This window comes from Xenopus laevis, chromosome 8L (assembly GCF_017654675.1).
Source record: "Xenopus laevis strain J_2021 chromosome 8L, Xenopus_laevis_v10.1, whole genome shotgun sequence".
NCBI lineage: Eukaryota > Metazoa > Chordata > Amphibia > Anura > Pipidae > Xenopus > Xenopus laevis.
Genome location: NC_054385.1, coordinates 122,230,917 through 122,258,603, shown reverse-complemented (window position 1 = coordinate 122,258,603; position 27,687 = coordinate 122,230,917). Strand labels below are relative to the sequence as shown.

The following is a 27,687-nucleotide window of genomic DNA, read 5'->3' as shown; positions in this document are numbered from 1 at the left end:
TAAATCTCCCTGAATCTTTGCATGTGTCTCTGCCCTAAAACTTGGCCATACACATGATTATCTGCTTGTTTGGTGGCCCCACCAAATGAATGAATCGTTTGTACATTCTTATGCAAAACAGGCTAATCTGATCATTTAGCCAAAAAATCATAGTTGGCACCTTAGCAGGTCTGTTGAAAGTGATTCACATCAATGAACCGATGAGGTCAAAGCTGTCCAAGTTCTGACCTTCAATCTGAAGGATAAAGCACCAGCTTTATTCTGCCAGTGTATGGCCAACTGGGTGGTATCAGCCTTACCCACTTAAAATCACATAAAGTAAATGTGCTGACCTGAAATTTACAGACTTGTATATCTTATGTACAAGCTTAGTTAGTAGTTCGGCAGAGTACAGCAGAATCAGATCCCTTGGTTTTCACATGAGGGTCTCCAACAGTGCGGTTTTTCAGGATGACCACCCTATGGCACTGAACAGTCTGAAGATAGGCTCTGTAGAGAGCACAAGGTTTTCACGTATTGTGTTGAATGACAGTGTAGATCGTATTTGTCCTTGATTTGGATGGTAGGTTTCTCTTTTTCGGCTGACTATAAATAACCTGTAAGAAAAAAAAAAAAAACATTTGAAAGGGACTTAGCATGATATCTAAAGAATTATTCTATGCACATACTGTCATTTCCCCTCCATTTGCACAATCCCTTTATTGTGATCATGATCATATAGATCAGGGCTCCCCAACCTTTTTTACCCATGAGCCACATTTGATTGTAAATAGATTTGGGGAGCAACTCAAGCATTAAAGAATCATGGGGGGCAAATAAGGGCTGTTATAGCAGTGAACTAGCAGTCTATGGGAGCTTAGCAGTACACCTGGTTTTTATGCAAACAAAACTTGCCTTCAAGAAAAGAATTTGAAAATAATCACCTGCTTTAAGGCCAATGGGAGCAACATCCAGGGAATTGGGGAGCAACATGTTGTTTGTGAGCCACTGGTTGGGGATAACTGTTTATATATATATATATATATATATATATATATATATATATATATATATATATATATATATATATATATATATATATATATATATATATATATATATATATATATATATATATATATATATATATACTCCTCCATACCTTGAGGATCAAGATGTAAATATAACTGAGCAGTAAAATGGAATGTAGTAGCTACTCTAGGGGGCAAATTTACTTAGCATTACACTACACAAGCCTGGGAAAGCTTCATAAAATAAAATAGAGGTGCTATTTTGCCCTATACATGTGCCCCCGTATAGTTTAGGAGCCATATGTTAGGAAATGTAGGGGGGAAGGTGGGTACCCCAAAAAAAATTGAATCTTTTTCAGCCTATCACCCTTAAAAAAGAAAAAAGATGCCAGCGTTTTTTGGGACTTAGAAAAAAATTGAACTTTTTTTGAAGCAAGTCCTATCTACTCTATTGCACTTCGCCTGGTCTGAGGTGGCGAAGGCAAGTCTGGCGCAAGAGTAAAATCTGCAAGTTAGTGAATTAGCGTAGTTACATCCCTTTGCCATAGCTCTATTGCACTTCGCCTGACATAAGGGTGCGAAGTAGCGCTAGAGTAGGTCCACTTCGCTAGCGAATTTATGCCAGCACCCATTAGTAAATCAGCGAAGTGGCAAATGACATCACGCTGGCGAACTTTCGCTAGTGTTAGCCACTTCGCCCTTTAGTAAATTCGTATTTATTAAATCATGCATTTATCTGGTCAGGCTTTTTGGGGCAAAAACTCAAATTGTGCATGGAAAAAAACCCTAATTTTTTGGGATTTATTATACTCCAATAATGCAAAAAGGCCAAATGCGCTGGGTTTAGCCGATGATTTGGGTTTTTTTGGGGAAAAACTCTAAATAATAGGGCTTTTCAGGAAAAAAGCCAGAAAAAAATTGTATGATTTGGGTTTACCCTTGATTTTATCAGGTTTTTTTACAGATTTTTCTGAGTTGTTTTATAAATACAAAGCAAAATCAACATGGGAGTTTGGTCGTGTTTTTTTTCCCCCATTGAATTATGAGATAAATTTGTGGTTTAGTACATAACCGACAAACCAATTAGGAGCTGCCACTCAAAGAAGGCAAACTTCCACCAGGTCAAACGTTCATAGTGAAAAAAGGTTATTGTGTCCACTCCACAGCCTTACACGTTTTGTGTCATTAATCTTAGGCTATGGGCAGCCTATGATGAAGTGTTGATGACATAAAACGCGTAAGGCTGTGGACACAATAAACTTTCTTCACTATGAACGTTTGACCTGGTGGAAGTTTGCCTTCTTTGAGTGCCAGCTCCCAATTGGTTTTTCAGATTGTCCGCTCCCCTTGCTGAGGGCTGAGGGCTGAGGGCGCGGTGCACCTGGGCCACTTCCCTATTGTGGTGACTAATCATTTACCTTTGAAGACCCTAATACTACAGATGTTTAGTACCCAACCCCCATTATGTAATTGAATGCATAGTGCAATTAATTAATAAACACACGACTGCACTGCTATGTGGCTTCCAATAACTATCCTGCCTCTTATGATGAATGGAGCCAAAATGCATCTATTAACACTAAACACCAAGTAGCTACACCCACCCTGAACCATAGTGAGCTGTGCCAGAAAATCAGATGCAAATACTAGGGATGGGCGAATTGGACCCGTTTCGTTTCACCAAAAATTCGCCGCCGGCAAAATGTTGCCGACGCCCATTAAAGTCTATGGCCGGCAAAAAAAATTTGTTGCCCTGCAAAAATTTTTTTTGACGCGTGTCTTTTTATTTTGACGCATGACACCATACAAGTCTATGGGCGTCATTTTTTCGGCGAAACAAGGCGAAAAAATTCGCCCAGCCCTAAACACCATTTTGAATGCACACTCCTGAAAATGCTGTATGCAACTTGCATCTGCATACCTCCCAACATTTTGGAAATAAAAAGAGGGACCATTTTTGACCACGCCCATTTTTATGACCACACCCCTTAATTACCATGTTCATTTTACAAAATTTAGGTTATGAAAGTTTTTTTTTTAGGTTATTTCTGTGGTTTTTCTTTCCAGTTATTACAGTTTTGTTAATGAAGGTGAATTGCCCTTTTAAGCTGTGAGTCTAACATTTCCCAAGGGACCTGTTATATTATATTGTTACAATTACTTATTTGCTTATCTTGAAATTGTTACAAAAGTATCTTATCTGCAGCTGTGGCTGTTCTGGGCTCTCTGCTAAAAGCCAATTAAGTTAGAAACTTTGTTTCTTTTTCTGGCTGTTTAGTGCAGAGAAAAACGGGACTTTCCAGTTGGAAGGTATGCATCCGATTTGTAAAAAGTGCAATTGATGCATTGGACAGAATTGTAAGGTAAAATTGAATTGTAATGAAAAACGCTGAATTATGGCTTTTTCTTCCAACATTGCACACTGCACTTGCAGCATGTTGTCCTGTATTAAAAGGACACAATATTTCCAGTAGTAGAGAATCATTTTGTTGTGTTTTAAGGGTTTCTGAGAAACAGTGATAATAATCTCTTGGAAGCCACTGTGTGCTGATCTCTGCGTGTTATTTGATAAATATTTGCCTCTCATGCTCTTGGCTTTAACTGATATTATGTATATTTTCCTCTGCATTAATGCTGATGCCTGGGAGCTAAGCCAATTTTTCTTAAAATATTTGTTCTTAGGAAAATGCTTGTAAAGGGAAACTAGATATGCCTGAAACAAGCCCCTTCCCGGAACTTGTGTTCTAGTTATGCTTCACGTAATTGCTGATGAGGATTTGTATTACATCAAAAGCTTATGAGAACTTGCCCTTCTTGCGCACCATAATTAAAGGCTCTTTAAGTGATTAGTGCACCCTTGGCAGAATGGCCAACAAGTGGGGGTTCCTGCTGGGGGAAATATGTGTTAGAGTGGCATGTATAATTAAAAGTCCCCAAAGAGAACATATATTAAATCAGTGTAAGAGTGATTAAAGGAGAACTAAAGCCTAATTAAAGAAGTAGCTAGAAATGTTTTACATGATATTTTGTGCTTCTGTACCAGCCCAGGCAACCCCAGCCCTTTAGCAGTAAAGATCTGTGTCTCCAAAGATGCCCCAGTAGCTCCCCATCTTCTTTTCTGCTGATTCACTGCACATGCTCTGTGCTGCTGTCACTTACTGAGCTTAGGGACCCACTCACAATATACAGTACACATAGAATAGAAATGTCACAATATAAGGCTGATTAGTAATTAATACAGATAATTACTACATGGCAGCACAGAAACCAGTGCAATTAGCATCAGAATTTAATAATCAGCAAACCTGTAGCATCAGCTTATATTACAGGGGAAGCTCATTTTGTGCTGGATAATTAGTGACGAGCCCTAAGCTTAGCTTCTCAACAGCCAATCAGAGCCCACTGAGCATGTGAGTGTCACAGACACTTTCCAAGATGGTGACCCCCTGTGACAAGTTTGAAGTCCTGGATCATTGCTGCTATTGACAAGCTTAAACTTTAGCCTCGTGCAATAAGTTCACTATATAAAATATGGTATTTTTAGCCACATTCATTTTTAGGGTTTACTTCTCCTTTAAATTGAGAGTACCAGAGAGAATTATAAAGTGTCAGTAGTTTTTTAGGTTCTAGTTCTCCGTTAATGGTGTATATTGGTCTAAGCTTAGCATCATGAAGGTTTCTATATCATAGCAGTACAGAGTTTTTAAAAAGTCTAATACCACAATATATTTTATGGTTAGAGGGGACTTACTGTATAAGCCTAACTTGCCACTGGAGAGTGCTTTGTGGTCATTTTAGCTCTTCTTCCCATAGATCCTCTTTGGGAAATATAGTTGTACAAATTGATAGGCTAGTGATCAGAATTACTAGGGGCTTAGCAAATTGACACCCCAGCAATTTTGATTTGCGTTATTTATCTTAACCAGATATGCCCATCAAAGGCAGGATGATATTGGCTTAATCCAATCGTTCAGCCCCAGGGCCAAACAATTGGATTACAGCGAAGGAAAAAGCCGCCGACGGGATGAGGACTGCATCAACTAGCCATTGTGGTCTTCGATCGGCACAAAATCAAACATGCCCAATAGATATCTGCTTGATTTTTGGCCTGATATAGATTGGGATGACCCATTGGAATGCCCCATACACTGGCAGATAAGATGCTGAATTGGTCTAAAGGATATTGGCAGCTTTAATCTGCCCTTGTATGGCCACACTTAGTTGAAGAGAGTCAAGAATACGCCAGCTAGAAATGTTATGTTTTGGTAGTGTCTTGGTTGTGTTCCAGTACACCTTGGCCACACCCTGTCCCCATCCATACCTCCAAATTCTGCTCCCCTCTTTGGACTGTTGAAACGTTGCAATCGTTTGCACCCCATCAGTATAACAACAGGTAAACGATTTTATTGCATTGTGCTAAAATTGATAGTTTCATACCATGAAAGCGGTCTGTGCATGACCACCTTAAAGCTCAGGTGGGAGAATGGGTATAACTAAAGGTGATTACAATGTAATTCTCCTACCGCACACCTGTAGTTCACCAATCCTGCAACTGGTGGTTCGTTCCTTCCGTTGACCCGGCCGGGTCCCTTAGCAACCAATGTGTATAAGAAACAGATCCGCACACACGCTGATTAATGCAGTCGGGGAATATCCCCTTTTATTCAGCCACGTGGCTGAATAAAAGGGGATATTCCCCCGGCTGCATTAATCAGCGTGTGTGCGGATCCGTTTCTTATACACATTGATTTATAACTAAAGGAGGCCATAGACGTAACAATTACAATCTTGAAAAATATCCTTCCAAGAAAGATTGTTCATTTCAGTATACAAATGTAGAGCTTAATCGTCAGATATCCAGGTAGAAACAATAGAATTCTACCCGTATCTGACATTTCAGCACGTAACAATGACCGATGTTTGGGTGCCTTCGAAATATTATGGCCAGCCTGATCGACGAGCCAACTGATATCTAAGTCTTCTGCCGACTTCTGTCTTCTGCTATTCCACCATACATGCACCGAATATCGTAAGAAAATTAGTTTCGTACAATATTATCTGTGCATCTATGGCCACCTTAAGACACAGCAAGCTTTAATTATTTGGCTTCAGATAAGGCTGCTAAAGCAGCAATGGAAAAGGCAAGTAAGGGGATCATATTCACCAAGAGACTGTCTGCTGCTCTCCTGGCCCAGTGGTTTATATCAGAGCAGATAATAACCAGAAGGTTACTGCCCGGGCCATACAGACAGCCGCATGACTTGGAGTTTTTCTTTGATGACGCAGAATGAAATGTCATCCCTGTTTTGCCTTGATAAATGGCACCCATTATCCCCGCGTGATCTTCTTGCATTGATCGGACTGCAGGCAGCCATTTGATACCATTACGTCAATATATAAACAAGATTTAGATCCAAGCAACATAATGGGACTTTTGTTTATATGTAATGACTTAATCAGAGGCATCGCTCATGCGTTTGAATTAGTTAATGGGCTGTTATGGAGAACAACACAGGGCTAATAAAGCCTATAATAAGTTGCCATGTCGTCATAAAAAAGTTGCACTTTATCCCTCAAAGCCTTTAAAACGGTAGAATTAAGACATTCACACACAGGTAATCCTTCATGTGACCTGACTTGAGTCACAAGGCAAGTTCTGACCTCACTAACATCACTGGAAACAATAGAATTTTGGAGACATCTTCATAATGACCGCATCCTTTTCTTTTATTCTTGACAAAATAAAACACTGCGTTTTACAGAGATGACAGGGTTAATATGATGTGCAAATACCAACCTCTTTCTCCTGCTCGATTTCATTCTGCTGATTTCTTTCCACCTCAATATACAGAGTTTCACTGTATAGATTTTCTCCGGTGGGAGCAGGTTCTGGCAAAATAATAAATACTGTGTATATCATTGCTTGTGTTGATCATAAATTGCCATTATTCATGTGGAATTATCACGCGCACAAGTCGGGACAGCTCAAGACAGCTTATAATGACCCAGATAGGTCACCTTTATTGTTCACCTTTAATCTGTTTTTCATGGTAATACAGTTTTTTTTATAATATTCTTGAAACAATTCTGGTGTGTCTGAAATATGGTTTTACCCAGTCTGCCTGCCAATATTTTGCTTTTACCACAAAATGACACCAATGAGCTAGAAATGTGGCACAAAAATATAAATTACCTTTGTTATTTTTCCTCCGCAGTAGTATAACGAGCCCTGCTATCAGCAGTAACAGAATGAGGCTCAAAGGCAGGAGTAGAAAATAGGAACGGAAGTAGAATGTTTGTCTGTCTGCAATCATTGAGAAAGAAACAAAAGTTAAGGTAGGGTACAAGTATGGGATCCGTTATCCAGAAACCAGTTACCCAGAAAGTCACAAATTAGGAGATGGCCATCTTCCATAGACTCCATCTAATCCAAATAATCCAATTTTTAAAAAATGATTTCCTTTTTCTCTGTAATAATAAAACAGTCGCTTGTACTTGATCCCAACTAAGGTATAATTAATCCTTATTGGAAGCAAAACCAGCCTAAGTAACGTAACATTGTTTATAATAAAGAAAAGCATATTCGAAATTGCAATATATAAAGATTTGTAAATATATAAAGATTTGCCAATCAGCAAATAAAATATTATTGGCAAAAGGTGCATTTGGCTGTACTAGGAAAGAGGAAAGCAAGGATTGGCTGGATGGTTTGGGAAAGAGGAGGAGCCTATGTCACTTGTACTGGAGTGCAAAGCTAAACGTTGAGCCATTATTATTATTATCATTATTGGGGCAGAAGGTAGCGACCTGCTACCCTCTTTATGGTTTTCTTCTTGGGTAGGAATGTTTGCTGGAGAGGCTGTTCCTATGGTGTGATTTAGTGGAGGCCAAGAGGGCGATAAATAGGAGGTTTGACTTTGACTGGAAGTTATAATAGGGATTTGAATGTAAGGATGATGGAGTATTAGATGCTGAGTATTAGATTTATAAATATATAAAGATTTGCTGATCAGCAAATAAAATATTATTGGCAAAAACTGCATTTGGCTGTACTAGGAAAGAGGAAAGCAAGGATTGGCTGGATGGTTTGGGAAAGAGGAGGAGCCTATGTCACTTGTACTGGAGTGCAAAGCTTAACGTTGAGCCATTATTATTATTATCTTTATTGGGGCAGGAGGTAGCGACCTGCTGCCCTCTTTATGGTTTTCTTCTTGGGTAGGAATGTTTGCTGGAGAGGCTGTTCCTATGGTGTGATTTAGTGGAGGCCAAGAGGGCGATAAATAGGAGGTTTGACTTTGACTGGAAGTTATAATAGGGATTTGAATGTAAGGATGATGGAGTATTAGATGCTGAGTATTAGATTTATAAATATATAAAGATTTGCTGATCAGCAAATAAAATATTATTGGCAAAAACTGCATTTGGCTGTACTAGGAAAGAGGAAAGCAAGGATTGGCTGGATGGTTTGGGAAAGAGGAGGAGCCTATGTCACTTGTACTGGAGTGCAAAGCTTAACGTTGAGCCATTATTATTATTATCTTTATTGGGGCAGGAGGTAGCGACCTGCTACCCTCTTTATGGTTTTCTTCTTGGGTAGGAAGGTTTGCTGGAGAGGCTGTTCCTATGGTGTGATTTAGTGGAGGCCAAGAGGCGATAAATAGGAGCTTTGAACATTTTTTACAAAGCTTTTTATAACATAATCATGCAGTATAAGTAATATAGTTTAAATACTATAAATAATACTAAAATAAAGGAAAGTTGGAAAGTCAACCAATTTTTTTAGATTTTTTCTAAAACAACCACCCATTATTAAGCCAATAGTTAAAATTCAGACTCTTACCTTTAAGGCAGATATCTTGGGCAGTAACAGATACATTTTTCTGATCAACAGGGTTCTGTACTATGCAGAGATACTCATTGCCCCATGATTCAGGCCTCAGCGAGGCCCAGATGGTGCTTCCATTTATGTAGGGTTGGAATGCAAGATCTCTGTGCCTGGTCTTCCAGCTAAAGAACAAGGCTTTTGTGTTGGTTGGGACAGAACACTCAAGTGTAAAATTACACAGGTCATCACTATGCGTTTCCAGTACTTCTATGTTTGGAACAGGAACAGGCTCTGCAAAAATAATAAAGCGTTATTGTGTTACAGTAAGATTTAAAATGTCTTTTTACGACCCTTTTTTAAAGAAAAGCTAGTAGCAGAACTGACATGTTTTAAGTACTTACAGACATGGCCTAATGAAATAAATAGACAGATTAAAATTATGGGTGAACGAAGGTCACAATTAATTTACATAGACACCATGAGCTATACCAAATATTAAAAAATATAAATAGAACCTCGAGTTTGTCTCCAGCCCATGAGAAAATTAAGTTTCTTGGTGTCATCCTGAAAGGAAAACATCTTGGTCTACATTGTTAAGGGAACTGTACCCTCATCACTTAGGTGCTATCACTTTCCAGCTGATGGTGCCTTTATATTTAACAGATTTGAAACCCCTACCTATGAGCCCTTTCTAAAGCAGGTCCCCTGCACAATGCCACACCAAGAACAACCTCAGACCAAGCCAATAATATTTTACTAAATATACGAGGGAACGTTTCCATATCAGACTGAGCCACAGAAATAAACTCCATGACCCTAATGAAGCAATTGCCATTTCCCCCACTTGAAGAAGAAGGACCATATAATTCTACTTAAATCAATGACTTCCAGAAGTACCTGAAAGTACTGAAACCCCATATTACCCAATGGTAGGTCCCTTCCTTTTTGGTGGATCTAAGCAAGATGGGCAACCATAAACAAATGGCCGACCAAACACAACATACAGTATAAGTTAACATAGCTGGGATTTCAGTAGCCCAATCTCATACAATTAACTTCACACATGCCCCTATCATCATTTGCACGGAAGGAGTGGGTGCCAAACGTGCTGAGCATTGAGTTTCATAGGCAACTTTTGAAGACTGCTTGAAACTGAAATTAAGTGGGGAAGGAACCATCATTATTAGTCATTCTACCCCAACCCCTATATCACTCAGGAACAATTTAACAAATATGCCATTTCTGCAGAAGCCCTTGTCACCCCAAGAGCTAGAAAGCAGCATTGACCCAAAGTAGTGTCAAGTCTTATAGAATCTATTATGCTGGCATACAGGGAAAACACTGAGCTATAGACTTCAGTATTTTAGAGGCATATTCTAACTATTTGAAGATATAAACTGGGAAATATAGACTCCTTCTCTACAAAGAACTATAAGAGACCTCTCAACCAAAAATGCTCTTAAGGTGGCCATAGACACAGAGATCCGCTTGTTTGGTGATGTAACCAAATGAGCAGATCTCTCCCCAATATGCCCACATTAAAGTGGACTGCAAAAGTATTGCAGTCCAGGAGCCTAGGACTCCCTTGGAAACCAGCTCAGTAATAGCAGTCCCTGCAAGTGAAGATGCCACATTGTGAGCATTAGGGCATAAATGTCACTTTTCCTGTTTAAAATTCTCGGAATTCTCAGAAAGAAACTTTAATAAATAGAATAAAATAAAATAAAAATAGAATATAAAAAAAAACTTTTTTACTTGGCAATACATGCTTTTGTTCAGACCATACCACCCTGAAAGCACCTGATTGTGTCTATAATTGGTTACCAAGCAGAGCCCAGTACTTGGATGGAATACCTCCTCTGAATTCCCTTTGTAATAGCTTGCCTACAGCAATACCACCCTGAAAAGAACCACTCTTCGCTCATCTCAGAAGCAATTGGATAGGAAATCACCTGGGAATAGGTATTTTGGAGGCACTTGAAGAAATGCGGACAACCTAAAAGAATACTCAGTGTTTAAGCTGTGTAATTATAAAAGTTGCTTGTGTGCCACATGAATGACCCATGGAATCGCTGGCATGTACTCAACGTCTGCTTATAACAAATGCTAAGTCCAGAGCTCACTTGTAATCTTGTGCACTGCATTTTTAATTTGGATACAGGGTCAAGTACTCCGTGTACTAAGGCATATCCCAAGTATGCGAGAACCCTCATTTTAATTTCATTTAAAGCATATATTGCTCTCGAAATTCATTAATGCTCAGAATAATGCACCTACAATTGGGTTGCCACCCGGACAGTAAAGCCTGGACAGGGCTGGTATCGCAAATTTACTGGTAACGTACTTGCTAGTAAATTTGCAACACCTTCTTGTTCCATCCTGGTCTGTCCCAATAATTCTCACCCCTTTCTCTGCCCAATCCATTGAGACTTGCCACTGATGTCATTGCTTCACCCACTCATGTCGTCAGTCCACCCACTTGTATCATTACTCCGCCCACTCATCATTTCCCCCACCTCATGACATCACAGGTTTCCCCCTTATTATCATGGAGTGTTAAAAAAGCAGCAACCCTACATATATATACTGTATATATACTTAGATCAAGCTTTACCATCCGTAAAGAGTGTTAGAGTACAGGGATGCACGGCTGGTTGATGAACTTCACTCCATTTTTAAATTGCCCCAAAAAAGTTGGCTGGGGCCCACCGAGTTTTTTCCTGGTGTCCTGCCAGCCCAGTCCGATACTGGAAGGCAAGGCTTGGTGCACTTGGGGGTGCCAAATGTTAGGCACCCCCAAGTGATTGTATTGACTTAACTGAAGCTCCTATCAGCAGAAAACTGCACTAGCCTGGGCAGCGTCGGACTGGGACACCAGGGCCCCATCCGAAAACCTTAGACCAAGGGCCCACTCTCAGTACTATTTTTTTTCCTCTCTTCGCTCAACCTCTATTCTCCTAGTCTCTTTTCTTTACATACTATAATCTATTATTCCATCTTTTTAGCCTCCTTTTTTTAAATTTAGCCTAGAAATAGGGAATAGCCATGAAATAGGCCAAATGTTTAGAAGCAGGAGTACCCAATGACACCTGGGCCCACCGGAAGTTTTCCTGGTATCCTGGTGGGCCAGTCTGACACTGGGCCCAGGGTTATACCAGTGAGTACCACTGAACGATCCTCTTCCGTCTTCCTCTTTTCTTCGCGCGGCTGCGCATGCGCAGTAGAACGAAAAGCCGAACTTTAACTAAAAGTCACCTATTTCGTTTAACTGCACATGCATCTGCCCCGAGAAATTTGAAGACAGAAGAAGCCGGAAGAGGATCGCTCCATGGTGCTCACTGGAAGAAACCCGGACCAGTGCAGTTTTCTGCTGATAGTAGGGATGGACCGAATCCAGGATTTGGTTCGGGATTCGGCCAGGATTCAGCCTTTTTCAGCAAGATTCGGATTCGGCCGAATCCTTCTTCCCGGCCGAACTGAATCCGAATCCTACTTTGCATGTGCAAATTAGGGTGGGAAAGGAACAACCCATTACTTTTTGTCACAAAAAAGGAAGTAAAAAATGTTTTTCCCTTCCCACCCTTAATTAGCATATGCAAATTAGGATTCGGATTGGGCCAAATCTTTTGCGAAGGATTTGGGGGTTCGGCCGAATCCCTAGCTGATAGGAGCACTGGCCCGGAGTTTCAGGTAAGTCAATACCTAACTTTTGGCACCCCCAAGCGCAGGAAGCCTTTCCTTCTCCTTTAAACTTTTCCAGAAATTGGAAATCAGGATTCAGAATTGAATATTCCAGGCATGTTTTCTTTTTCTTAATCCACAGGGAACATACATTTCTCAGATACATACCATACACAGTGAGATCATACGTCTGATCTTTTAGTTGTTCACTGCCTTCAGGAATTAGAATTGCTTTGAAGGTTCCGGCATCCTCCATTCTCAGCTTCCTGATCTGTAATTCTATTTCATTGGTTTCTGTGCGATTGGCAAATTGTTTGGAATGGACAGTTAATTGTTGATCCCTGATATCGGCTATCCTGTCCCAAACCGTTCCGTTTATGTGAGTGAAACTCCAGTACACGGCATTGAGAGGCGCATTCAGCTTTGGATAAGACAAACGGACAGATTGGTTTAGCAGCCCTTGTACCACAAGCGGAGCATTTTCTGCTGTAATGACAAATTGAGTAAACTTAGTCACAGCCAGTCACACTTTTTATTTGATAACCTAAAGTATCAGCTAAAACATTACAGTATATCTATGGTAGCTTAAGGCTAGAAAGCAATGTCTTGCAGTTTCATTCTGGAAAGTAACCGTAAAAAAATGAATCACATGCACAACAAGAAAAACACTAGACGGTATATTTTACACCAGTTTTATATAGGTGCAATCACATTTTACATAAGGTAAGTACAGTATAATAAACAAAACACTGAGGGGCACATTTACTTAGCTCGAGTGAAGGAATAGAATAAAAAATACTTCTAATTTCGAAGTGTTTTTTTGGCTACTTCGACCATCGAATTGGTTACTTCGACCATCGAATTGGCTACTTCGACCTTCGACTATGACTTTGACATTGAGTCGAACGATTCGATAATCGAAGTACTGTCTCTTTAAAAAAAAACTTCGACCCCCTACTTCGCCACCTAAAACCTACCGAGCATCAATGTTAGTCTATGGGGAAGGTCCCCATAGGCTTTCCTAGGTTTTTTTGATCGAAGGAAAATCGTTCGATCGATGAATTAAAATCCTTCGAATCGTTCAAACGATTTTTCCTTCGATCATACGAATGAAGGAAAAGTGGTAAATCCTTCGACTTCGATATTCGAAGGATTTTACTTCGACAGTCGAATATCGAGGGTTAATTAACCCTCAATATTCGACCCATAGTAAATGTGCCCCTGAGTATAGAGCAGGTATTGACACTCCAAGCACATTGTACACAGTGAGAGGCAGTGGGTACTAACACCCCAAGTAAATCATATACATTGAGAGGCAGTGGGTATTGACACCCAATTACATGTACAGTAAGAGACAGTGGGTACTGATATCCAAATCAGAATATGTACAGTAGGGATGCACCGAATCCAGGATTCAGCCTTTTTCACCAGGAAAATCCTAATCCTAATTTGTATATGCAAATTATGGACTGGAAGGGAAATCACGTGACTGTTCGAAACAAGGAAGTATAAAAAATGTTACCCACTGTTTCCCTAATTTGCATATGCATAATCAAATTAGGGTTCGGTATTCTGCAGAATCTTTCACAAAGGATTCAGGGATTCGGCTGAATTCTAAATAGTGAATTCGGTGCATCCCTAATATACAGTGAGGAACAATAGGTATTGGCACCCCTCACATGTTATATCCATGCAGTACTCACTTGCACCCCTGCACCCAACCAAAAAGCAAGGTACCTGGGTCTATAGAACTGTGACTGTTATACAGGCAATTGGGCAGGAAATTTAAACTGTTGTCACTGAATGGATTTTCCTGCTGCCAGTTAGATTGCATATAATTAAGTTGTAGTTCTACTGCTACCTTATCTTCTATTTTCTTCCATCCACCTTTTCCCCTGCCTAGCGTTTCTCAACATCCCAGTTATTCTTCTTCCATCCTTTCATCTACCCTTTATCATTTCTCTTTTCTACCTATCACACTGATTTCCACTCACTGTTATTCTTCCTCTCCCCTTATAAACCTATGCTCAGCTTTCACTTTTTCTCTCTTTCCCATCTATTGGGACTGGTGGGACATCATTACATTGCAGTGGTGATGGGAAATTCCTGATCAAGACTAGCCGGGGTCCTACATTTCACAGCAACTCCCTCGGCCCATTCTGATATCTCTTATATATTATGTGCTGCCTTCCTTCTATTGAATCTTACTGTATACAGACTTTATTATACTATGCACATGTTATTTGTCGTTATAATATAACACTCCTTGACCTGAATATCAATTTTCTGTGAATGATCTTTTTAAAACCTAAATCAACCTGCCCTTTATCTACAGTATATTACCTGCCATATACCCTTATCTCTACAGCGCACCTGCTCAATAGCTTACATTTAAATGAGCAGTAATAAGGGTCCCCCCCTAATTGTGGGTGAGCTTCTCTTTAGATGAGCTAAATTTCACCTACAGACACTGGGGCAAAGTCACTATGATAAAAGCATCCTACAGGAAAGAGATAACTGATTTAAGGCATGCAGCTGGCTATATTACACAAGACTCCTTTATATAATGTCAATATTATTAATAGGGAAATAAGATAACAACCCTAATCAACCCCATGTGCAATGAGACCGACAACTGCCTGTCGCTTAGGGAAGGAACACACAGGCAGATTATGAATGCCCATGAAAACCCTTACAGTTTCACATTACAAGTAAATACTTCCTATTCTGGCAATGCTATCCCTTTAAAAACATCCTGAAACAATAACTATTAATGGCACAAACCTGTGCTTAATGTATAGAAATAGGAAGCACACCAAGGCCCAGCGCAGTCACCACAAACCATACATTTAATTAAAGAAAAACGAGAGCCTTGCTATTCGCAGAAACCGTTTCACAGTGTGGTAACAAGCAGCTCGCTTCTGCTAATAAGTGGGTTATGGGGTTGGAAATAAAAGGGCTGTGTATTTATAGTCGCCCCGCTTTAGGATAATACTTGTTCCACATTCGGGTGTATTATTCTGTATATATATATATATATATATATATATATATATATATATATATATATATATATATATATATATATATAGTCCTAAACATGCTGATGAAAAAGTGATAGATCTTTATGATTATAGATGTAGCCGTGTTTTGGCTGTAATGGCCTAACTGCAATTGCTCCTTGGCAGGAATATTTCAGATGAATTTGTACAGGTGGAGGAACGGGTCAGCTGTGGCTGAACTGTAACTCTTAACTTACCAGAGTTTCTTGAACCAAATAATGATTTATTTAACAGCAAAAAGTAGTTCTCAGTAAATTCAATATTCCAGATGCAGTGGCACAACACCCACTGAGTTATTTTGGGGGTGTATTCACACACAGCAGATAATGTCTCCCAGAGTTTCAGTCTGTTGCAAGTTTGCTTCATGGAATTACACAGAGTATTCCCTATCCACTTGCTAACTCCACCTGATGAGCTGACCCACAGTCACTATAGTTGAGCAAACTATAACAAGATCTGGTATCCTCTATTTAGACCTCATTCACAGGGTCCCATTCCCTGACCTCAGTAAGGGTCTTCAATCCCTACGGCACAGAACTTTTTACTGGGGTCTTATGCTCCAGGCTCCCCAGAGGCATGAGTGACAGATGAATTCCATGGAGGAAGAGCACCATTCTTTAAATAAACTATGGGCAGGACCAACTCACTCTCCCCTGGGTCTGGGGGAACACATCCCTCTCCAGGGCATAGTTTACAACTAACTGGCACAGCCTATGCTACAATGAACTTAACTTCCTCAGTACCCTACATTCTCCCCAGGTAAATCCTTTTTTGTCCTTGACATACACCATAAAGAGGTAGAACAAAATCAAACAGCTCCAAAGACATCATGATCTGGGGAGTCTCTCCAGAGACCTACTTAGGTACTGTAAGATATGTGTGTAAAAAGTACACCATTTTGTGTGTATTTCACCATTGTTAGACTGGTGACTAGAAAACTCCAGGGAAAGATGTATAATATTGCAGCTGGAGTGGCTGTATTTGTGTACCGGCTCAGGAAAAGCTGGATAATGAGACTACACTTCAGTGCTTCTCCCTTGAGTGGAGGAGGGTGAGTTGGGAAAGAGAGTGTGATTCCCCAATGAGTTAAAGTGTTGGAGAGAGCTCCAAAGCACTGGTGAGAGGAAGAGAGAAACCCCTCCCAGGAGACAGAATGTAAAGATTGAGTCCAAGAGAGGATTCTGGGGCTTGTGTATGGTGAAAGCTGTAAAAGCTGAGTCTGTGTGAGCACCAGTGAGGGTGTTAAAGTGGGACTGCTAATGCTTATGTTACTGAATGTGTCGCAGTGGGACCTGGATTTTACTATTGAGTGCTGTTCTTATATCTACAAGGCAGCTGTCATTTTGTGTTAGCAGGCCCGGATTTGTGGCAAGGCAAAGGTCTGGGCCTAGGGCGGCACATTTTTAGGGATGGCATGCCTTCCAGCCGCATCGATCTGCCTCACTGGGAGCAGAAGAGCATCAAAACTGCACGTGAGCGCAGCTGATCTTGGTGCGCACAGAGTATTCTGGCATGTGGGTGCATGTGTGGGGAGGAGGACGTGCTTGTGGGAGAGGGAGCGCTCGTTAGATTAATGGGAAGGGAGCGCTCGCGAGGGGAGGGGCGGGCATTTGACCTTTTGGCCTAGGGGCGGCCCAAAAAGAAATCCTACCCTGTGTGTTAGGGAGTTGCTATCTGGTTACCTTCCCATTGTTCAGTTGTTAGGCTCCTGGGGGGGGTTGGGAGTTATAACACTCAAATTTGCAGTACAGCAGTTAAGAGCACAAGTCACATGACTGGAGGCAGCTGGGAAACTGACAATATGTCTAGCCCCATGTCAGATTTCAAAATTGAATATAAAAAAATCTGTTTGCTCTTTTGAGAAATGGATTTCAGTTTTCAGCTGGAGCAGAACTATTAACTGATGCGTTTTGAAAAAAACATGTTTTCCCATGACAGGATCCCTTTAAGGTTGCTAACACTCTGAACTTTAAAGCTGATGACTTGGTCTGGAGTGGCCGAGTTGATCAACAAGATCAAGCAGCTTCAGTTAAAGCGTGTCGTGATTATTCAGGGTAAATAGCACATTCTCACGAATCTTCACGGAAATGCCCTAAATTGTTGCATGCGTCTGATTTTTGTGTGATTAATAGATGTGGTTTTACATGCTAATCAGCTCAGTCTTGCTCTTTAAAATCAGACTAAACTGTCTGTAAAACACATGCAAAGCACATGGCACAAACATCTCATGCTGCCAGAATATATTAGAAGTTATTCTATGGGAAGTCTGCACTTTAAAGGAAGGAATAAAACAGGTGGGGCATTTAGCAAGAATTATTTGCGAGTGCAGCTGTCTGCAGTTTATTGGCAGTCTGTCTCTCTATTATTCTTCGTATTGTCTGTTAATTTCCTGCCATAATTCAACTGAATTTCTGTAGCATTTCACTACACACACACACCCTCTTAGGGCTCTTACTCACTGGCGTTCTGACCTGCGCTCCCCTGCGTTCCATTTTCTGGCGTTCAGCCGCAGGGGAGCGCAGGAATAGACGCATGTCATTATTTCAAATGGGGCTGTACTCACTCAGGCGCGTGTAGGCGCCGAACGCAGGTTGAGACGCAACATGCTGCATTTTTCCTGCGTTCGGCGCCTACACGCGCCTGAGTGAGTACAGCCCCATTTGAAATAATGACATGCGTCTATTCCTGCGCTCCCCTGCGGCTGAACGCCAAAAAACGGAACGCAGGGGAGCGCAGGTCAGAACGCCAGTGAGTAAGAGCCTTTAAAGCGGTTGATCACCTTTTAGTTAACTAATATGATATAGAGAGTGATATTCTGAGACAATTTGCAATTTGTTTTCATTTTTTATTATTTGTGGTTTTTTAATTATTTAGCTTTTTATTCAGCAGCTGCAATTTCAGCAATCTGGTTGCTAGGGTCCAAATTACCCTAGCAACCATGCACTGATTTGAATAACAGACCGGAATATGAATGGGAGAGGCCTGAAAAGAATAATCAGTAGTAAAAAAGACACAATAACAGTACAGTTTTAGCCTTAAAGCACATTTTCTTTGATGGGGTCAGTGACTTGAAATCTGGAAAGAGTCAGACGGAGAAAGGCAAATAATTAAAAAAAAACTATAAAAATAAATAATGAAGACCAGCTGAAAAGTTGCTTAGAATTGGCAATTGTATAACATTGAAAATTAACTTAAAGGGATTCTGTCATGGGAAAAAAAAATTTTTTCAAAATGAATCAGTTAATAGTGCTGCTCCAGCAGAATTCTGCACTGAAATCCATTTCTCAAAAGAGCAAACAGATTTTTTTTATATTCAATTTTGAAATCTGACATGGGGCCAGACATTTGTCAATTTCCCAGCTGCCCCTGGTCATGTGACTTGTGCCTGCACTTTAGGAGAGAAATGCTTTCTGGCAGGCTGCTGTTTTTCCTTCTCAATGTAACTGAAGGAGTCTCAGTGGGACCTGGATTTTACTATTGAGTGTTGTTCTTAGATCTACCAGGCAGCTGTTATCTGGTTACCTTCCCATTGTTCTGTTGTTTGGTTGCTGGGGGGGAAAGGGAGGGGGGGTGATATCACTCCAACTTGCAGTACAGCAGTAAAGAGTGATTGAAGTTTATCAGAGAACAAGTCACATGACTTGGGGCAGCTGGGAAATTGACAACATGTCTAGCCCCATGTCAGATTTGAAAATTGAATATAAAAAAATCTGTTTGCTCTTTTGAGAAATGGATTTCAGTGCAGACTGGTTCATTTTAAAAAAAAAAATTTCCCCATGACAGTATCCCTTTAAAGGTGAACCACCCTCTTTCTACTCAACAGCCTGATCTTTATCATATGCTTCAATGGTCATAGGGCCAGTAACCATTAGGGCTCTTACTGAAGAGCGGTTGTAGCTGCGCTCCCCTGCGTTCCTTTTTTCAGCAGGGGAGCGCAGGAATAGACACATTACATTTTTTCAATGGGGCTGTACTCACACAGGCGCATGTAGGCGGCGAATGCAGGAAAAATGCAGCATGTTGCGTCTCAACCTGCGTTCTGCGCCTACACGCGCCTGTGTGAGTACAGCCCCATTGAAAAAAAGCTAAATGTGTCTATTCCTGCGCTCCCCTTCGGCTGAACGCTGAAAAAAGGAACGCAGGGGAGCGCAGCTACAACCACTCGTCAGTAAGAGCCCTTAGGGGGATTATTTATCAAAGGTCGAATTCTAAATTTATGTGAATTTTTTTTTTTACTCTAATAAATTTGAATGTACTCACCACTCGAATGGGAGGTTATTTATAAAAAAAAACTCAAAACGTCTAATATGCGATCGAACAGTCCTGACCCGAAAATTCAAATCGAATTTGAATCGAGTTTTCCTCCGAAAAATAACCCCGAATGTCAGGAAGGCAATTAACATATTCAAATGAATGAACTCGGCAGGTTTTAGGCGGTGAATATTTGAATAATAACTGTTTCCAGGGTCGAGGTGTGATAAATCCCACTTTTAAAATTACATTCTAGTTGGTGCTTTTAAATTTGAATTTGGGAGTTTTGACACACAAAACAAAAAAAAAATTAATAAATTTGAATTCGAATTTACCATTCGAACCTTAATAAATTTGCCCCTCTAAGTGAAAAGTATGTCGTTTTACATTTAATAATGTAAAATATACACAAATATCTTATTTTATATTGGAGGTTTTCACTTTCCTGTTCCACAGGGCGTTATAAATGCTATACTGAATCCTGTTTATCTTCCTGTGTATAAACGAAAACACAGTTTAGCAGTTATTTGCCCTATAACCCCCTTTCAATTGACTGCGTTCAGCTGAAACGATTTGCCCTTTGTAATTGGCCGCTTCCAATATGAAATGGAAAATGCTAACTGGTTAGTAAGGATAATGGTCCCAGCAAGCAGTAATGATGGGCGAATCTGACCCATTTCGCTTTGCCAAAAATCCGCAAAACAGCTAAAATTCACCAAAAAGCATTGAAGTCTATGGGCAACAACTTTTTGACGTGCAACAATTTTTTCACCCATTGGAATCTATGGGTGCCATTTTTGTGGCGACAAAATTTCGCTCATCGCTAGTTTGTGCATTTTATTGCTAGATTTAGCTTAAAGGGGTGGTTCACCTTTCAAGGGATACTGTCATTGGAAAAAAAATTTTTTTCAAAATGAATCCGTAAATAGTGCTGCTCCAGCAGAATTCTGCACTGAAATCCATTTTTCAAAAGAGCAAACCGATTTTTTTATATTCAATTTTGAAATCTGTCATGGGGCTAGACATATTGTCAATTTCCCAGCTGCCCCAAGTCATGTGACTTGTGCTCTGATAAACTTCAATCACTCTTTAGGGCTAGTCCACACGGGGAGATAGCCCTGCGTTTGCGGTCGCGGCGACAAAGCGCCGCGCCAGTCGCCGCGACCGGCGCAGGCGACAGTTTTGTATGGGCGCCTATGTAAAAACGCCTGTGCTAACCACACGAGGCGATGCGCTTTTCAACAGTCGCCTGAAAATGCATCGCCAGGCTTTTTCAGGCGACTGTTGAAAAGCGCATCGCCTCGTGTGGTTAGCACAGGCGTTTTTACATAGGCGCCCATACAAAACTGTCGCCTGCGCCGGTCGCGGCGACTGGCGCGGCGCTTTGTCGCCGCGACCGCAAACGCAAGGCTATCTCCCCGTGTGGAATAGCCCTTACTGCTGTACTGCAAGTTGGAGTGATATCACCCCCTCCCTTCCCCCCCCAGCAGCCAAACAAAAGAACAATGGGAAGGTAACCAGATAACAGCTCCCTAACACAAGATAACAGCTGCCTAGTAGATCTAAACAACACTCAATAGTAAAAACCCATGTCCCACTGAGACACATTCAGTTACATTGAGAAGGAAAAACAGCAGCCTGCCAGAAAGCATTTCTCTCCTAAAGTGCAGGCACAAGTCACATGACTGGGGGAAGCTGGGAACAGGGCTGGATTTACATAGTGGGCACCCCTAGGCCCACTACTGTTCGTCGCCCCTGTCCCCTCCAGGGGGACAGGGGCAACGGGGATTGGTGCACGGGAAATTTAAAAAATGATCGTATCTCCAGCGCATCTCCAGTGTTTTTGAGCCAATGTGGGTGTGGTTGGGCAGCATGCCGCCCCCCTAAAATTCTGCCGCCCTAGGCCCGGGCCTAGGTGGCCTTTCCACAAATCCGGGCCTGGCTGGGAAATTGACAAAATGTCTAGCCCCATGTCAGATTTCAAAATTGAATATAAAAAAATCTGTTTGCTCTTTTGAAAAATTGATTTCAGTGCAGAATTCTGCTGGAGCAGCACTATTAACTGATGCGTTTTGAAAAAAAACATGTTTTCCGATGACAGGATCCCTTTAAGTTACCTTTTAGTATGTTATAGAATGGCTACTTCTAAGCAACTTTTCAGTTTTTCCTTTTTATAGGTTTTGAATTATTTCCCTTTTTCTTCTGACTCTTTCCAGTTTGTAAATTGGGGTCACTGACCCCATCTAAAAATAAATGCTCTGTAAGCCTACACATTTATTGTTATTGCCACTTTTTATTACTCATCTTTCTATTCTCTTATTCAAATCAGTGCATGGTTGCTAGGGTAATTTGGACCCTAGCATTGGGGTTAATGCAATGTACTGCTTCTGGGGCACTGGTAGAAGAGCAGAATGTTCTGCTTGGGGGTCAGTGTCATAACTAGATGTTAATGGGCTCCAGAGCAAATTAATTTTAGGATCGAGGTCGACATATTTTTTGAATACAGTACAATATGGGACCTGTTATCCAGAATGCTCGGGATTTGGGGTTTTCCAGATAACTGATCTTTCCGTTATTTGGATCGTCATACCTTACCTCTACTAGAAAATCATGTAAAACATTAAATAAACCCAATAGGCTGGTTTTGCTTCCAATAAGGATTAATTATATCTTAGTTGGGATCAAGTACAAGCTACTGTTTTATTATTACAGAGAAAAAGGAAATCATATTTAAAAAACTGGATTATTTGAATAAAATGGAGTCTATGGAAGACAACCTTTCCGTAATTCAATGCATTCTAGATAACAGGTTTCCGCATAATGGATCCCATAACTGTATATAATGACATTGTTCATTAAGTAGGGCCTCTTGCAACCATATATAGAGTCTGCTTCATCTGTATTTATGCCCCTTATGTTTTAGGGGTGTAGAGGAATGTGTAATGTACTGCTGCTAAATCAGCATAGTGATAAATTCACTGCTGGAAAGTTACATTTGTACAGGGTTGGGCAGAGCAATGAGCAGCACTTGCAGGGACTGTTCTATTTGTACTGCCAGGAAATTCACAACCTCATGGTAGATGTGTGTTCTATTTACACAAAGGAGCACTAATGGCTTGCGTTGTGTAATATACATCTATAATACACAAAAGCCACGAATATCTTGTAAATTATATCCTTATAAACGCTGATGTCATCAGTTATAAACGGTGAGTTCTGATGTCATTTCTGTCACATGACTCACTGAAACGTGTGTATTATAATAAATAAAGTACCCCCTGTTGCAAAATATTAGGATATTAGAAGTTACCTTGGAGTTCCATGACCTGTATAAAAACACTCGGCCTTCGGCCTCGTGTTTTTATATGGCCATGAAACTCTGAGGTAACTTATAATATCCTTATCATTTATTCACTATATAATGTCATTTTTTTACTCTATGATTACTGCATAGGAACTGCACTACAGCTGGAGAATTATTCCTGCTGGACGCTGAGGTATGGCTGTGATAAAAAAAAGGAGGAAAATGGGAAGAAATATTACAGGGGAGTGCAGATACATTTCTAAATACTCTTTCCTTTCAGTTGCTGCTTTTCCTTCTACAAAGATTCAAAATTTGCATCAAGAGCCCAGTGGCCACTCTCTCTCTACCCTCAATATAACAACTGCATTTGGAGGACACAATGTATAACCTGTACATGTGTATAAATACAGGATTTGTACCCCACCCAAGCATATGCTGCCATCATTATGGTCCAACTTGATATCAATATCCCATCTGTTCAACAGTCGTTTGCAATGGAACAAAGGCACATGGGTAACCGGAGCAGCAAAAGAGACTTTTACTCACCAAACGTAAGGGCTGTAAAGAAGCAAAGCAGCTCGACCAGTAGGATCTGCATCTCTGTTATCAGCTGTTACACACTCATGGGGTTACATCCCATATCCAGCAATGAGTCCATGAATAATAAACATGTATCAGACTCTGGTTCTTTTCTTCTGCTTCCCTATGTCCATTGTGTGGAACTAATTCACTGGTAACAGAGGACATGCCTCTGCTTTTTGCCCCATTTTCGGAGCCAAAACAGTGGTGCCAATCTGTTTTTGTAGTTCTGATCTGTGTGAAGGAGGGAAAAAAAAAGAGTGGGTGTATGCCTGCAAGTCAGAACAGATACTACTGTTGCACTGCAACCACACTATCTGCAAAAAAACACTTTCACCAAAAAATATTTAAAATCACAAACTCCAGATTTTCCTTTTCTCTAAGCAAATAAACTTTTCCCTTATCAAGCAGTTTGGCAAGGAGGAGTCAGCACACCCACCCCTGGAGTACTATAAATGCTCCTTCGGGGTTTTCAGCAAGCTGTTTACATATAGATTACATGAAAGCAGAATGTGTAACATAAACACAATGATTAAATTGCTGTTGAAAGCCGTATTTGTGTGCTCTTTCTATCCTCTGCACTGTTGGTTCCTGAGCAAGAAACAATGTAGCAGAGGGATGATGATTAACTATGCTGCAAAGACGTATGCGAGACAAAGTGAGAGCTAGGGGTTTAGCTGGCTTCTGCCACGTTGTTAAAAAATAATTGCAAAACCAATGAAATATAAATGGTGCATATGATATATATGATATGTTCTGGTTGTTTAGGCTATTGACCTGATTGAGAGTAACAATAGAAAGGGTAGACCTGTGTATGGCCACATTTAGATTGAGTGCTGGTTCAGTGTTGGGCATAGGTTGGAGAAGATGTAACATCCAGTTGTGGGCATTAATGATGTGTGGATTGACCTGTGACCCACAGGTTGACCACCAGTTGAGCTGGTTCAGGTTGAAATTTGGTCAACCATTGCAGGTTAGTGTTGGGTGCAGGTCAGACTGGGGAAGTACACTCCTCCGCTGCTTCCAAAATGTCCCTATGTTGGAATCTGAGGTGTGCACAGAAGTACCTAACAGACTGAGAAGATGTAAATATGGGTTAGGTGAAGGTCCTACAATGTCACAATTTTGTGTGTTAGGGTCAGGTGCGGGTTAAGGTTTTGCAGGTTAAGGTGTGGGTTGAGTTTTTCATGGCCTACACATCACTAATAGGGTTGCCACCTGGCTGGTGTTTTACCGACCTGGCTGGTTAAAATGATGCTTGATGCCAATGTTAGTAAAATAGTAATAGGAAAAAAGCAAAAAATATAGGAAGGCTGGTATTTTTTCTAGAAAAGCTGGCAGCCCAATCACAAGAAGGCATGCCTTGCTGGTGGTGGACAGGTTCCCATTGGTGAAGGGATATTATATGGTTTTCCTTTAGATGTATACAAAGTGGGAGATAAGTAATTTTCAGACCGTTGCCCTCTGCTGATGGAGAAGTGTGGATGATACCAGGAGATTGATGTAATATAGGCCTCATTGTAGATGGTGGGGTGAAGCCTCTTCAAAAAAAAAGATTGTAGTCTTAAGCATCACCAAGGGGAGGTTGTCTCTTAATGTGGCCATAAACGGGCAGATTAAAGCTGCCGATATCGGTCCTTTAGACAGATTCGGCAACTTATCTGCCTATGTGTGGGGGCTCCCGACGGGTTCTCCCAATCGATATCAGGCCAAAAATAGATTTTTGTACGATCAAGGACCGCATTGGCTAGTTGATGCAGTCCTGCGACCCTTTGGAGCCCATTCGTAATATTGTAATCCGAATCCGTTGGGATTCATCCAATATTGCCCAGCCATTAGTGGGCATATCTGGTTAAGATCCACTCGTTTGGCGACCTTGCCAAACAAGCGGATCTTATAGTGTATGGCCACCTTTAGTATTCACGTGTGATCCTTTTAGGTGTGAAGGCTTATGGCATAATATAACAAAAAGGGCTACATGTGGATTACTGGGCCTATAGCTAATGTACATTTATAATATTACCCCCATATGGTAGAAGAAAATCACTTGAAGGTATATAGACTTAACAACAACAAATAAAAAACAAACAAATACAAAAGTATTGTAGAAGTGATACCTATATTGGCTAACAATAAAAATACATTCCAAGTTTTGGAGCACCGAGGCCCTTTCGTCAAGCAAAATACAAATGAAAGCACAGCATATATACTGTTAGATCATTGAAAAGCATTCACGGGCAATACATTAGGAAGTTACAGATAGACAGAGATAACTTGTAGAGATAATAAACCAATGCCTTTCACTTCGAGAGGAGCCCTCTGCTATTTTGATGCCGTCAGGTCTTGTAGTTATAGGACCTAGGAGAGAGTTCTCGGCAGACAAGGAAACTTAACTTGAACTAGAGGAACAAGGAGCGTGGTCAAGGGTCAGGCTGAGTCGATACCAATCAGGCAAAGCAGTACAGAAGACAAGAATGTAGTCAAGGTCACAGGCTGGGTCAAAACCAACAATATTACAGTACAAAAAACAGGAGAGAGAAAATGGTTATTAAAAGGACAGAGGTCAGGGCAGACTAGGTCAGAAACAGACAAGACAGATTAGAAATTGCACCAAGGAGCTGTTGAAAATATACCTAAATTGGGGAATGTGAATAGGGAGATGGTGCCTTTAAATATTTGAATTTTGTGGCAAGCGAGATGACTTCAGATGCGGTGCTCGCATCAAAGCGCGGAAGTGACGCGATCGCACGTTAAAAAAAGATTAATCTCGCGAATGAGTGCAGCGGGCACCACAGGTATCCTCAAAGTTCCCTTTTAGAATTAAGACCTTCATGTCCTGAAAACTGTCATTTTGATTGCAGTGTTGCCCCACTGGTGTATCACATGCTTTGGTCTTGATCTTATGTCTGTGATGTCCATCCTTGTGCGCAGTTTTTGTCCTGCTTTCCCAATATATATGCCTCCTGTAGAGCATGTAGTACGTATTTTTTAATGTTGGAGGTATATGGCATCCCCTAATGAGAAGTAGTTGTGTGTCAGTATAAATCTGATCAGTTGGACCCGTGGGCGTATTAAATTTTTCAAGGAAGTATTGGCAGGTTGCAATATCATCTTCATGTGTGATGGTGGCATACAGAGACTCCACATCCATGGTAGCTAAGATGGTGCGCTCTGGAAGTGGACTTATTTTGGCCAGTTTGTTTAAAAGGTCAGTGGTGTCCTGTATGAAGCTCGTTGCTTTTCTGACAATTGGCTTCAGGACATTTTATACCCAGCCAGACGTGCACTCAGTTAATGTTCCAATACCAGAGATAATGGGTCGTCCTGTGTTTCATTCATTTTGTATTTTGGGTCATATGTAAAAGGTACCAATTCTGGGGTTCACTGGTCTCAAATCTATTAAAGGACCAGTAACATCAATTTTTTTTTACAAAAAATTCGTTAGTATAAATCGAAAAAAAACCACCAAGCCAAATGAAACTTTAAAATTGCAAAGTCTTTATTAAAAAATAACTTACAGAAACTCCACTTCCGCTCCTCTTCAGAAAAGGCGAAAGGGCGACGATCCATCGTGCGGCGCTGGATTTCTCCTCCCTGGCTATCTCAGATATTCTTCAGCATGTGAAGGAGCCGTGGTCCTTGGAACATCGGATGCGCTGGTGGGCTCGCAGGCAGTTGTTCTCCTGGCAGTCCAGTCCCATTGCCTTCATCACAAGAAGAACACCAAAGCTTGAACTTGCAGGGGGGCGCCCTGCGGAGGAGGCTGGAGGAAGAGCAGGAAGCCACAGAGGAAGGCGAAGTCAGAGGGCTCCCCAGCAGCAGTCGTGCCGGCAGATGAGGTCGCAGCACCGGTTCATCCTTTGGTTTCATTTGGCTTGGTGGTTTTTTTTTTCGATTTATACTAATGAATTTTTTGTAAAAAAAAAATGTATGTTACTGGTCCTTTAAGTGTTTTTGTGGGAGGGAGAGGCCACT

At 40.9% G+C, this 27,687-nt stretch overlaps 1 protein-coding gene across 2 annotated transcripts; it reads right to left on the bottom strand.

Annotated features, from left to right (window-relative positions):
* On the bottom strand, positions 1-23,809 carry LOC108699385 (SLAM family member 5). 2 transcript variants are annotated; one of them, XM_018231422.2, is made up of 6 exons: positions 23,680-23,809; positions 12,685-13,002; positions 8,851-9,126; positions 7,204-7,314; positions 6,808-6,899; positions 1-596 (listed from the first exon to the last, which is right to left on the bottom strand). In XM_018231422.2, the coding sequence occupies exons 1-6, from the start codon at positions 23,729-23,731 to the stop codon at positions 510-512; spliced, it is 936 nt and encodes a 311-aa protein (XP_018086911.1). In that variant the 5' UTR covers positions 23,732-23,809; the 3' UTR covers positions 1-509. The 2 variants fall into 2 exon arrangements, with proteins under 2 accessions (XP_018086911.1, XP_041429464.1); XM_041573530.1 differs by having other exon boundaries at positions 12,685-12,999; positions 23,680-23,768.
* Between the last annotated feature and the right edge of the window lie 3,878 nt (positions 23,810-27,687).